The sequence below is a fragment of the Elgaria multicarinata genome, chromosome 1 (assembly GCF_023053635.1).
Source record: "Elgaria multicarinata webbii isolate HBS135686 ecotype San Diego chromosome 1, rElgMul1.1.pri, whole genome shotgun sequence".
NCBI classification, from domain to species: domain Eukaryota; kingdom Metazoa; phylum Chordata; class Lepidosauria; order Squamata; family Anguidae; genus Elgaria; species Elgaria multicarinata.
This window is the reverse complement of record NC_086171.1, coordinates 100,744,987-100,759,432: the sequence shown is the minus strand read 5'-3', so window position 1 is coordinate 100,759,432 and position 14,446 is coordinate 100,744,987. Positions and strand designations below refer to the sequence as shown.

Sequence of the window (14,446 nt, the reverse complement as noted above, 5' to 3'; positions counted from 1 at the left end):
TGCAGCAAATGGTTATTGAGCATGTTGTGGCACCCAGGTTGTGTTGTGGCAGCCCGGCTGTGGAACGAGCTCCCCAGAGAGGTCCGCCTGGCGCCTACACTGTATTCTTTTCGTCGCCAGCTGAAGAACTTTTTATTTTCTCAGTATTTTAACACCTAATTTAACTTAAATTTAAATTTTGCTGTTTTAATTCCGTATTTTAATCCTATATCAATTTCTGCTGTGTGGTTTTCTCCTGGTTGTGCTTTTTATATTGTATTTTGTATTTGGGTTTTTAGATTGTTGGTTGTTTTATTGCGTTCCTCATGGTTTTAATTTTTGTGAACCACCCAGAGCGCTTTGGCTATTGGGTGGTATAAAAATGTAATAAATAAATAAAAATGTTTAAACTGTTGTTATGTAGCCACCATGGTTTGGAATGGTTCACATGATACACTAAGTCATTTTTATTTATTTATTTATTTCATTTCATTTCTATACCACCCAATAGCCGAAGCTCTCTGGGCGGTTTAGTGTGTCATGGTTAACATGACATGCTAAGCCATAATATTTAGCTCAAAATGCTTAACCACCATGGCTTAGTGCGTCGTCTGAACAGGAGCGATGTTTATATACTGAAGACATAATAACTGCCTTACTAGATTACACCAAGGTCCAATATAGCCCAGCACCTTGTTTCCAACAGTAACCAGACATATCCTTCTGGGAAACTCATAGGCAGGGCACCATACATGGAAATAGTCACCCATCCAAATACTGCTTTGGCAATGGTGCAGTCTCTCTCTATATAAAACGCTTAGGTATGTTTCTGTACAAGCTTCAGTTGATACAGGTTGCTAAGCAACAGTAACACTGTGTAATGTCAGCTGATACAGGTTGCTAAGCAACAGTAACAATGTGTAATGTCAGCTGATACAGGTTGCTGAGGCTCTTGCCTGACTCCTCCGGGCTTTCCAAGGTAATCCTACCCACCTTTCTGCCTCTTTGCTCCCCCCCCCCCCACGAAGGGGGCAGCGCCACGGTCCGGATCATGAGCAAGGCACGGCGGGGCCCCTTGTGGCCGAGTGGGAGGCCGCTCGCCTGCTGCGAGCCCCGGCCCCGACCTAATCTTATGCAAGCTGGGCGGCCAGCCCAAGGCTGACAGGAACCCCAGGGAGAGGGGGACACCTGCTCCCCCTCCCCCCGCCCTCCCGGCCCCTCAGGTCTGCCAAACGGCGCTGTATCAGCAGCCTCCAAGCAGCCCGCAACTTTAAGATATGCTACAATGGTGTATGTAACACCGGGTACAGCTAGTATATAGAAACTAGCTTGAGCATCTGCATGCTAGTACTTTGTTGCTCAGTATCATTCTTTTCCAGCTTTTCTGTGGCCACCCATTAGACTCCCCCCACTCCCAGGCACCTCCTGTCCCCCCCCCCAGTTCTCAGCTGTGTTTATATAACCTGTTGCTAAGCAACACAAAGTTCTGAGCTCAGAACCTCCAGCTTGCCACGCACTGCTACGTGCCATGCATTGCCTTAGCATTTTATAGACATAGATACTGACTGGTAGATAATAAATCAACTAGCAAATTAACAGTTCAAGGCAAGCTTGAAAATCAGCAAAGTGAATGTTCCTCTTCAGAAGCAAAAACCTAATGAGCAGAGTGTGGAACCTCGATAAAAGAATGTGGAACTCAGTCACAAAGATGAGTATTGCTGTAATATCCCCTCCCTGGGAGGGAGGATACAGAGCCAGGTGGGGGGATCTGAGGGTGCCCCAATTAGTGTAGTGACGGGTAGAGGGAGATATGGTGTTGTGAGGAGGATGTGCCAGGTAAGGGGAACGCGGCCCAGACAATTAATGGCTGTGCCATGTTCCAGTCCCCCTTGCACCCACAGGTTTGTTGGTTGCTCTATCAGCCAGCCCTTGGGCCTCCTGATGCTGCTCTTAAATGCCAGATCGGTGCATAATAAGATCTCCCTCATCCACGACTTAATTGTGGATGAGGCAGCCGATCTGGCATGTATAACCGAGACCTGGGTGGGTCAGCAGGGAGGAGTCAGTCTCTCCCAGCTATGCCCACCGGGCTACCTGGTTCAGCATCAGGGTAGACCTGAGGGCCGGGGAGGGGGGTTGCTGTGGTCTATAGGAATTCTATCTCCCTCTGCAGGCTCCCTGACCATGTGACTACTGGTCTGGAGTGTTTGCACCTTGTGTTGGGTCAGCAGGACAGATTAGGGATTCTGTTGGTGTACCGTCCACCCTGCTGCTCAACAGACTCCCTAGGTGAGCTGACGGAGGTGGTCTCGGCTGCACTGTTGAGATCCCCCAGACTGTTGGTTCTGGGGGATGTCAACATTCATGCCGAGGGTGCCTTATCCAGGGCGGCTCAGGATTTCATGGTCTCCATGACAACCATGGGACTGTCCCAACATGTCATCGGCCCAACACATGTAGCGGGGCACACTCTTGACCTGGTTTTCACAACTGGACATGGAAATGGTGATCTGGAAGTGGGGGACCTTACATCAGTCCCTTTGTCATGGTCGGATCACTGCTTGCTGAGGTTTAGACTTACAGCAGCTTTTCCCCTCTGCAAGGGTGGGGGACCTATTAAGATGGTCCGCCCCCAGAGACTAATGGATCCGGATGGTTTCCAAAGGGCTCTGGGGAGTTTTCCGGCTGATAGGGCTGGCTCTCCTGTCGAAACCCTGGTTGATCTGTGGAATGCAGAAATGACCCGGGCGGTTGACAGGATTGCTCCCGAGCGCCCTCTCCTGAGTAGAGCTCGTACGGCTCCGTGGTATACCCCAGAGCTGAGAGCGATGAAACAAAATAGGAGACGGCTTGAGGGCAGGTGGAGACGAACTCCTAGTGGATGCAATCAAATATTGGTAAGTGCCTATAGTAAGGCATATTCAGGGGCACTGAGGGCAGCAAAAAAACAACACTTTGCTGCCACTATTAAATCTTCAATTTGCCGCCCAGCGGAGCTTTTTAGAGTTGTCCGGGGGCTATTACATGCTGGCCCCAAGGACATGGTAGAATCATCTGAGGCCCGCTGTAATGAATTTGCTAGGCACTTCCAGAACAAAATCTTTTGCATCCGCCAGGACTTAGACACCAGTGTTACAGCAGTTGAATCTAGTGAGGTGTCCAGAGCGCAGGCTTGTCCTGGTATCTTGGATGAATTTCAGTTGGTACAGCTCGAGGATGTTGACAAGGTGCTTGGACAGGTCCACGCGACCACCTCTGTACTGGATCCTTGCCCCTCTTGGCTAATAAAAGCTAGTAGGGATGGAACAGCCGGCTGGGCCAAGGAGGTGATTAATGCCGCTCTACGAGAGGGAGTGGTCCCAGACCATCTGAAAGAGGCGGCAGTGAGACCACTCCTGAAGAAAACTTCCTTGGACCTGGAAAATCTTAGTAACTACAGGCCGGTAGCAAATGTTCCATTCCTGGGCAAGGTCCTTGAACGAGTGGTAGCGGGCCAGCTCCAGACACTCTTGGACGAGACTGATTATCTGGATCCATTTCAGTCGGGCTTCAGGCCCGGTTTTGGCACGGAAACAGCCTTGGTCGCCCTGTATGATGACCTATGTCGGGAGAAAGACAGGGGGAGTGTGACTCTGTTGATTCTCCTCGACCTCTCAGCGGCTTTCGATACCATCAACCATGGTATCCTTCTGGAACGTCTGGCTGAGTTGGGAGTGGGGGGCACTGCATTGCAGTGGTTCCGCTCCTACTTAGCAGGACGGCTCCAGAAGGTGGTGCTTGGGGGACATTGCTCGGCCCTGTGGACTCTCCAGTATGGGGTTCCGCAGGGGTCGGTCTTGTCCCCCATGCTATTTAACATGTACATGAAACCATTGGGTGCGGTCATCCGGAGTTTTGGAGTGCGCTGTCATCAGTACGCTGACGACACGCAGCTCTACTTCTCCTTTTCATCCTCATCAGGTGTGGCTGTGGATGTGCTGAACCGGTGCTTGGCTGCGACAATGGACTGGATGAGGGCTAATAAACTGAAACTCAATCCAGACAAGACTGAGATGCTGCTGGTGGGTGGTTCCTATGATCGGATGGGGGGCGTTCAACCGGTTCTGGATGGGGTTGCACTGCCCCTGAAGGAGCAGGTTCGTAGCTTGGGGGTTCTCCTAGAACCATCTTCGTCACTTGAGGCTCAGGTGGCCTCGGTGGCACGGAGTGCTTTCTACCAACTCCGGCTGGTGGCCCTATCTGGACAGGGATAACCTAGCTTCAGTTGTCCATATTCTGGTAACTTCCAAATTAGATTACTGCAATGCCCTCTACATGGGGCAGCCTTTAAAGACGGTCCGGAAGCTGCAGCTTGTGCAAAATGCGGCGGCCAGATTGATAGCTGGAACAGGGAGGTTTGAGCATATAACACCGATTCTGGCCCGCTTACATTGGCTGCATATATGTTTCCAAGCCCAATTCAAGGTGCTGGTCTTAACCTATAAAGCCCTACATGGCTTGGGACCACAATACCTGATGGAACGCCTCTCCCGACATGAACTTACCCGTACACTGCGCTCAACATCTAAGGTCCTCCTCCAAGTGCCTACTCCGAGGGAAGCTCGGCGGATGGCAACAAGGGAGAGGGCCTTCTCAGTGGTTGCCCCCTGACTGTGGAATGATCTTCCCGATGAGGCTCACCTGGCGCCAACGTTGTTATCTTTTCGGCACCAGGTCAAGACTTTTCTCTTCTCCCAGGCATTTTAACAGCATTTTAACAGCATTTAACAACGTTAAGTTTGTTTTTAATGGACCCCAGAATTGTTGTTTTTAAATGGATACTGCTGTTTTTATACTGTTTTTATGTTTTTTAAATTTTTGGATACTTTTAATGTTCACTATTTTTAATTGTTGTAAACCGCCCAGAGAGCTTCGGCTGTGGGGCAGTATATAAATGTAATAAATAAATAAATAAATAAATGGCCTGCATTAATAGCTACAGGACAAATGTATGCAAAGCAAAGGGATGCAATGTCTGTCTTGCTCAGCTTCCCATCAGTGCCACTGAAATAGTTTATGTAGAATGTTCTGCCCCTATAACTGACTCCAGGTTGGCCAAAGGGCATTTTGAATACTATCATCCCTCTATTCCTGCACCTGTCCTATCACTTATTGGCCATGTAACAGCCACTACCCTGTAGTAGTGCTGAACTACAGCAGCACAAATGGACAACATCCTGGGACTTGCTCAAATACTGGGGCAATCCTGCAAGTAACCACATTGAGTTGGCAACCACTTGGCCATCCCTATTTGTTTCTGGCAAAGTTCACAGTAAAAATCAGCCTCTGAAAGATGCACATATGCACCTAGGATGGACGTAACGGTGGCTTTATGCGGCAATTTGTGTGTTAATTAAGTTAACCCATGGGCTGTTCTTGGGTTAACATGGGGTTATTTAAGCCACAAAGGTTTGGACATCATGGAAACAACCTATGAATAGAGCACTCATAAGTCGCTAACGGAAAGTAAAAGTGGCTTCCGAACAGGATCAGTGCCATGGGATTATTTTGCCCAAATAATGCCACCACTGCAATTTGCTTTGACGTATTTTAAAGTTTGTCCTTAGTGCCAGCAAATGCATTTGGGATATTACAAATTTTCGATTCCAAAACTATAGTAAAGAACAATTTCTGTTAAAGGAAGATCAAGTCTCATCTTGGCTGGACAGCCTGTGCCTATCATGTGCAGTTAAGAGCACAGTCTAATATTTGCTTCTGGTTTATAAAAAAATATATGGTGATAGAAACAAACCTACCTGTGTGAATTCAGGCTGCCTGTCTGGCTTTGAACCTTCATCTCGGTAACACCGGGCAACTTGGAAGTACCTGCCATTGGAATTGAAGGTCACCAAATTTATATCCTAGTTACAAAGTAGACTGTATTAAAGGTATCTTATCCAAAGACAGCTCTAAAGAACAGCTTTTTCCACAATCAGGAATGAGATTGAGGTTGGTGGGCAAAGAATGGAAGCTAGGGAAGAGCCTCTGGCGAATGTCAAGGATTTTAAGGAGTCTCAGTGGAATTGCTAGGAAGGCTACTGGGAAATCTTTAACACACCTTCCAATGCCAAGTAAAAAAATGAAAATGCTTAATAAAGAACAATTTGAAAATGTAAATAGTAAAAAATAGGGATTGCATTAAAGAAAAGGAAGACACAAACAAATTCACAATGTATTCTTATGAAATCTATTTGGCAGGACATGGAATAACGGAAGAAATACCTATCATTTGGCTCTAGGAATTATTTGAGGCGTGACACTGTATTATTCAAGGTCAAAAGTGAACTTAACATTTTCACTTAACAACTACTGAGCAAAACTATGAAATAAAACCTCAATAAGCTTGATATGTAGATATGTAAGAAAAATATATACACTTTGGTTTAATTAAACAAATTTTGAATAAGAGTTGTCTTATTCAAAAGACAACAACTACCCATACTATGGGTTGTTGAATCATTGGTTGTCCTTACATGTGAACCTGGAACTCTGGGTTGTTAACCATGAACAACCATGAAGAGAACCCATGGTCTGTTGTTGGGCTATAAACTCTGAGTTGTTTAAGCCATAGCTTATCTGCGAACCCAAAACTCTGAGTTGTTCATGGGTTATTTCACCATGCTACAGAGATGGAGGACAAAAATGGTAAAAAAAAAAAAACCAAAAAACTACTCTGCCACTACTGCAGTGCTACAAAGGCATTTGGGATACAGGAAGGGAATGGTAGAAGGAGTGGAAATCAAACATCCCAGGAACTGACCAAACAAACAGCAGTTTGCTTGATCGTCTGGCAGCGAAATTATGGGTTAACCCTTGGTAAGGCAACCACCCACGGATAAACCATAGGCTGTTTTGAAGTGCGAATCAGGCCTCTCTGTTGTACTTCTCACATTTGAGTCTCTCATGCTGTTTTTCTTGGCTCCGTACTGCTGAGGTGCAACGTGGGAAACTAGTACCCCATCTCAAGAGAACAAGGGAGGCATCATGGTGCACTGAGCATGACCCCTTTGGCAAAGAATCATGAGCATGTTGACTACTAGATAGCACCAGCTTTATTATGGAACTTAACTACTCGTGAGGGGGTCAGTTTGTGTGACAACGTACATACCTCTGAGGCTACCCCACCCACTGTCTGAAGAACTGAGTTCCCATTCCCTACTGTAGGAAGAAAAACTCCCCTGAAAACATTCCTATTGTGAATAGGGGCTCAAAAAACTCACCTGTCCAGACCTCCTACCATCAGTAGCTGTTTAAACTGCTGAGGACTCTGGGGCAGCGAGTAAAACTTCCCAGCCTCCCGTGAGGGGATCACAAATTCCTTCGCACCCTGGTATTAAAAGAAGGGGGTAATGCAAAGCAGGTATTCCACTGACTTCAGTTGGTCTTTGTATAAAGCGCAGAAACTTCTAGTTCAGATCAGTAAGCTACAACTAAGGTACCCAAACATTTCATTTTATCACACTCTCCCTTGAAAAGTTCAACACCCTCCCTTACCTAAGAAGTGAAAACCTGCTAATGTGTCTTTGCCCACCAAACCCAAATGTGTCCTCTGCACTGCGTTGCTCTTGTCATAGAACATGTATTTCCAGTCAGTCATCATGCCACAAGAAATGGATTCCTAGCTTTACAATACTCGTAAGGGTTCCTGCAGCACATTAGGAGTGAAGAAAAATGTAGTATTTCTTTTCAGCAGTCAAGCATCTGCAGTATAAAAGGTGGCTTCTCAACTGGTGGTACAAGTAGCACACAACCAGCGATGCAGCTGCTGCATGAGTCCTTATTTTTGCCCCCCTCCCCTTGTAAGTCAGATGGGCTCTGTGGGGGTTGTTTTTTTGGCACATGTGTATTTCCAGTTATCCTTCATCTCATAGAATCATAGAATACTAGAGTTGGAAGGGGCCTATAAGGCCATCGAGTCCAACCCCCTGCTCAATGCAGGAATCCATCCTAAAGCATCCCTGACAGATGGCTGTCCAGCTGCTTCTTGAAGGCCTCTAGTGTGGGAGAGCCCACCACCTCCCTAGGTAACTGATTCCATTGTCGTACTGCTCTAACAGTCAGGAAGTTTTTCTTTTCCTGATGTCCAGCCGGAATCTAGCTTCCTGTAACTTCAGCCCGTTATTCCATGTCCTGCACTCTGGGATGATCGAGAAGAGATCCTGGCCCTCCTCTGTGTGACAACCTTTTAAATATTTGAAGAGTGCTCTCTTCTCTTCTCCAGGCTAAATATGCCCAGTTGTTTCAGTCTCTCCTCATAGGGCTTTGTTTCCAGACCCCTGATCATCCTGGTTGCCCTCCTCTGAACACGCTCCAGCTTGTCTGCATCCTTCTTGAATCGTGGAGCCCAGAACCCATTTTTGTCTTTAAACCCAAACTGTTTCAGGGAAGGAAAGAGATGGAATCTGATGTCATAAATACTACCCTATTGCAGCACATCACACCCATTAGCTTTAAAAGAAGACTAGTTTTTTTTTAAAAAAAAAATCAACCTGAAATTATAATTCCCTTCATGTGTTACTTGTGTGAAGGGGTATCAAATGATTAAAGGGGCTGTGGGGTTCTGCTCCATTGACCCTTCACTCCCCTCCACACACTGCTGTGGATGTCTGAAGTAATGAACCTGAAACATTATGCCACCTAAGTCTACATGAGTGAGAAAAATATATTTGCTTTAAGGAAGCAACGGTGATTTCAAATCATCTCTGCTACTTTTAAAGTCTCATATCTGTCTTCATCCTAGATGTTTCGGGCTGCCTCATCTAAATGCTTTCTGAATCAAAGCTGTGGGACAAGTAAAACTTTAACAAAACACTATATAGATAAAAAAGACATATTAGCATACCTACCCCAGGAGTCTTCTTGAATAGTGTTGGAGTTTCTACATCCACAAACCCTAAAACAAGGTTTGACATATTTGTCAACAAAATGAAAGGAAAAAAGAAATTACTACACAACGGGGCAACAATTCTCTGCACTTATCTCACCATAATGATTGCAGAGGTATTCCCGCATTCTCATCACCATCCGGGATCTCAGCCGTAGGTTGTACTGCATCTGTGCACTGCGCAGGTCCAAATAGCGATACTGCATTCGCAAGGCCTCATTTTTCTGAGTAGAAAGGGAGAAGGGTGTGGAATCACAAAGGAGAGGCATCAAATTAGTTTCCAAATTCATGAAAGAGAAAGAAAGAGGAAGTGCAAAATGCTATGTTGGCTCATAGCCCCCAAGAGGCAACTGAAAATGATTTAATACTGAATAACCTGCAACAGCAGCAGAACCTTCACCCCAAACAAGCAATTCCTATAGCTTAGCATGTGATCAACTGTAAATTTTATCATGTTTCTCTGAACTTGCCTGAAGTGCTCCACTACCTATTTGTCTGAATACTGCGCTCATGGGCTAGGTGTATGCTCCCACTCTATGGCAGCACAGAATGGGGTATTGGGCACAAGGTTTAGATTCCAGACATTCTCAGCATTTTTTATTTAAAGTACGTTTCTAGCCTTTATGGTTGGTTTTTAAAATGCATAATTATGCAAAAGAAAGGCAATTAGTGCTATATATATACCATATTTCTTCGATTGTAAGACGCCATCGATTGTAAGACGCACACTAATTTCAGTACCAACAACAGAAGAAAAGCTTTGATTCTAAGAAATAATAAATGCACCTGCGATTCTAAGATGCACCCCGTTTTTAGAGATGTCTATATGGGGAAAAAAGTGTGTCTTAGAATTGAAGAAATACGATATATCATGTTCAGCTTCCCTTTGAGCAACATTGGAAACGCATAATAAAACCTAAAAAAAAAGAGAATGACTTTGTAAAATCTGGATTTTAATTAAATTAGTTAAATCATATGATTTTGGGGATCAGAACCCTCCATCTAACCTATGCTGTATCGTCAAGAGACAGGAGAGGAGAGGGAGGAATGACGGAAGCCATTTTGCTTCCTGTTCCTCCTCAAGAGAAAGAAGTCAGCTAGATGGGCCTCTGAGCAGCGGATAAAGCCTTTGCTTCTTTTTAAATTTTGTTTTAACTTTTATTCTGTTTTTATTTTCATTTTACCTTGTACACCGCTCCGAAATTTTTCAATGGGGAGCGGTATATAAATATTCTAAATAAATAATAATAATAATAAATAAAGACAAGCAATGGAGAGGCTATAAGATCGTGCAGATCCTAACCTCTCTTCTCCCCTCCCCCTGGAATGCCCCCTTTCCTCCCTCCCTGACGTCATTGTTGTAACCATGAAGAGCAGCCACTCTGCTCCTTTTCATGGCAGCTGCAAGGGAATAGAGGAAGGGGAACAATCTGAGGTGATATGAGTGACTATATTTGAGGCAGGATACAAATAAATAAATAAATAAATAAATAAATAATAATAATAATAATAAGGCCTTGGGAGGGGGAATCCCTTGGGACACTCTCTCTCCATGAGACCTTAGGATTGCTCTGATCTGATTCTTAAGCAACATACAATCTTGGTCAAACCAACTTTTGTTGCTACAATAGAACTATTTGCCACTAGAGTCCTTTGTATATCAAAAATGAGTGCCTCATAATGATACAGCTTCTCTTCACCAATAGAGGCTAAAATATTTTGATAGAATTGGAGTTAGGCAGAGGATTCTATAAAACTTACCCTCTGCCCTATTAGTCCATTTAATCCTGCTCATACAAGAAGACAGAGAGGAGTCCAATAATGGAGACCCAGTAGGCAAATGAATCTTTAAGGGAGGTTTAATTGTCACAAATGGATAGTGATCACTATCTGTACAATCATAGACATAAAAAGCTTGAATTGCCCTTCTAAATGACTAAGAAGGACCTATTGAACATTATCTGTTCACAAGCCCAAGTCTCCTGCAGGAGGACAATATCAAAGGATTTGATATGATGAGGGTGACCATATGGAAAGGAGGACAGGGTTCCTGTATCTTTAACAGTTGTATTAAAAAGGGAATTTCAGCAGCACCCGGCGAAATTCCTTCTTCATCACAACAGTTAAAGCTGTAGGAGCTATACTAGAGTGACCCAGATACAAAAGAGGGCAGGGCTCATGCAGCTTTAACTGTTTTGATGAAGAGGGAATCTCACCTGGTGCTGTATGCATACAAATGACACCTGATGAAGATGCAGGTTGACAACTGTTAAAGATATAGGAGCCCTGTCATCCTTTCCATACGGTCACCCTAGATATAATTAATAAATGATCCATTCCTAATCTTCCCCTTCCAACCTGCTATATTCCAAGGAAGTCATCTGAGCAGGAGTGGAAGATTACATGTCTTAGAGAGTCAATCCTCCAACACACCTTCTTGGTTTATAAATTTTGATAGTGATTTGGAAACAAAAAAACAATTCTTGGTGCAGAATTCAGATTGCTTGGGTATAGACAGACATTCAATTTATTTTTTAAAGCAGAGAACAAATGTTCCTGCCCTTACACATAGCAGTATTCCTGAATCCTGAGCATCAATTCCTACATTATCTCCTTTGCTCTCAAGCTATTGCTAATTGTTACGATAAGTTTTGAAAGCGGAAGAGCAAAGCCTTCTGCTTTCTCCGCTGTGGCACCCCGGTTGTGGAATGAGCTCCCCAGAGAGGTCTGCCTGGCGCCTACACTGTACTCCTTTCGTCGCCAGCTGAAGACCTTTTTAGTCTCTCAGTATTTTAACACTTAATTTTAACTTAAATTTAAATTTTACTGTTTTAACTCTGTATTTTAATTTTATATCAATTTTGCTGCGTGGTTTTTATTCTGGTTGTGCTTTTTATATTGTATTGTGTATTTGTGTTTTTAACCTGTTGGTTGTCTTACTATGGTTTTAATTTTTGTGAACCGCCCAGAGAGCTTCGGCTATTGGGCGGTATAGAAATGTAATAAATAAATAAATAAAATAAGCCTTAGATAAATTCCAGAGAGACCTGGATAGTACCAGATAGCCTATCACATAGAAATAAGATGGGAGCAGTCACCTTGGTGAAGTCTTTCATTTCAAAGGGTAGTTTCTTGCAGGGGTTCAGGACCTCTGCTGTTTCCACCTTCACTTCAATATTACCTGTTGGTATTCTCTAAAATGGCAAAGAAAGGGATGGTTAAAACAAGAGTCGCACAAGTTTTACACACAGCCCTGATAATAGAACAATAGTAAGTTACAGCCTACATCTCCCAGCACGCAGTGCCTGGGAGGGCTACACTTACCGGGGCCCAGGAACGGTGGGTACATATGTCCGCGCCATCGCCACAATCGCCCACTTCTCAGCGCAATTGCTGTTCCCTCTTGGCGCAATCACCCACTCCTCTGCAAGTTCACCGCCTCCTCTGCGTGATTGGCTGCTGCTGCAATCCAGAAAACTCCAGTGACTCTGGAGGGGACCCCAACAGCAGCTGACTGCGCTGAGGAGGCAGTGAACACGCCAAGGAGGAGGCGATCATACCAAGAAGCGGGCGACTGCGGCAGTAGCAAGTGCAGCCCTCCCAGGCACTGCATGCTGGGAGTTGTAGGCTGTAACTTGCCCATGGAGGCCAGGACCATGCAAGAAAATGGCGTATCTGTCATAAAACGGCTTCCATTATTCGGATTTCTGAATTCAACACCCAAGGCTTGCACACCCTACTTTACAGAATACCTACCCCAGAGAACTTACAATTTAATATTTTACACAGGGGAAACAACAGAGGAAGAGGATTCAGGGGTAAGCACGGAAGCAAAAGATAGCTGTTTCAGTTGCATTTGCTCAGGCTTAGGTACATTGGTTTCTGGGCTTTTAAGTCAAACTGAATTCAGGTTACAGAGCTCTTTAACATCAAATATATGAATAAGCGGCAAAGGGATATAAATCCAGATGCAACTTTTGTCTCATGTGAAAGATGCCATTTTAGTTTCTAGGACACCATTCTGGTTGTCCTGAAGTAGCCAAATTACACTCAGAAAAGAATAGAAGGGGATTCTCCCTAAAGCACTCACGGGGTTTGCCTGTCCTGGAGGCCGGGGGACCACAGTCCCAGTCACTCTCACAACAGATTCAACAGGAATGTCACACAAGATTTTCTTCAGATGAGAAGCAGCCTGTGGAAAGCAGGAAATAATGCATCAGAATGCACATGTGTATAATCTGGGAGTGCTTTCAAATGAGATTTGATTTAGATTATCTATCTTGGTTATGAAGCAACTCAGTCTTGCAGTCCAATTTTGTTTTTAAAACTAAAATCTCCATAGTCCACCAATATGTTCTAAATTTGCAGGCATAGTCTGGAACTTAAGATTTAAGACATATCTAACCTAGGTTCCAGAGTGTTCCTGTGGATGAACTCTCACTTAAGAACGTAAAAAGTGCCTTCTCGGATCAGATCAAATTCTACCTTGACCAATGTTCTTTGAAAGAATCTCAGCAATCACCAGGGGATAGGTTGAGGGCTTGCCCCAGATTTTTGTGGGTGCTGACCAGGAGACCATTAATGGGTCCCTCTCTTTGAATAGGTAACTGCGAATGTGGAAACTATAACCCTTTAATCCTAAATACATGGCTGGATGGATTACTGCTTTGGTGGGAAAGGGCATTTAACAAATATTGACACATTCTTGTTGTTTTCAAAAGTTAGGGATATTTTATTTTGATGCAGGCTTATGAATTTGTTGTTTATTCGTTCAGTCGCTTCTGACTCTTTGTGACTTCATGGACCAGCCCACGCCAGAGCTTTTGAATACAAAATCATAAATATTTGGTAGGCATATGCTGGGGCATATGCTGAGTTCACAGTTTTGAAAATAAAACCAGGAATTGGTGGGTATTTTATTCTACTGCAAGCTCTTAAGAACAGGCCACCTGTAAGTGAATTACGGATGATCTGCTATAAACATGTAGCAAAATGAAATGTCCACTAACCTTTATGAACAACATCAGAAGATTCCTTTTTTTATAAAGACCTTACTAAATGGAGAATTTAGCATTCTCTAGAAAGATGTTCTGGTTTTAAACAGTTAGTGGACATTTTATTTTGTGCCATATTTCTTAAAACAACATAAACATCACAGATTGGGGTGGAGGTGCTTAATTCTTTATCTAGTAAAGTTTCCACCTCCTTGTAAATTAGTAGGTATTAATTTAAACTTATTTTAATTTGTAAATGCAGTCTGAGTTTATAGCCCTATTCTGGCTTCTTCTGGAAGGAACAAAAATGATAAGAACCAATGGGCAGGAACAGCTCTGTGGATAATCTGCTCTTTGTTCCATCCAGCACTATAAACATGTGAGTGAAAATGGCACTGGGTTCAAATTCCCATTCATGAGGTTTATTGGGCAAGTCACACTCTCAGCCTAGCCTACCCTCAGAGAATTGTTGTGAGGATTAAAATATGTGCGTTGAAGAGAAAACCATGAAAGCTGCCCTGAGTTCCTTGGAGGAAGAACAGGATAAAAA

General features: G+C 44.0%; 1 protein-coding gene across 1 annotated transcript in view; it reads right to left on the bottom strand.

Annotated features, from left to right (window-relative positions):
• DARS2 (aspartyl-tRNA synthetase 2, mitochondrial) overlaps nucleotides 1-14,446 on the bottom strand; it is a 39,800-nt gene that overhangs the window by 20,489 nt on the left and 4,865 nt on the right. The window contains exons 4-9 of the mRNA XM_063133902.1: nucleotides 12,993-13,094; nucleotides 12,001-12,096; nucleotides 9,003-9,126; nucleotides 8,865-8,911; nucleotides 7,239-7,345; nucleotides 5,775-5,844 (exon numbers count right to left, since the gene is read on the bottom strand). Coding sequence (XP_062989972.1) covers nucleotides 5,775-5,844; nucleotides 7,239-7,345; nucleotides 8,865-8,911; nucleotides 9,003-9,126; nucleotides 12,001-12,096; nucleotides 12,993-13,094 — 546 coding nt within the window. The remainder of the gene's footprint in view (nucleotides 1-5,774; nucleotides 5,845-7,238; nucleotides 7,346-8,864; nucleotides 8,912-9,002; nucleotides 9,127-12,000; nucleotides 12,097-12,992; nucleotides 13,095-14,446) is intronic.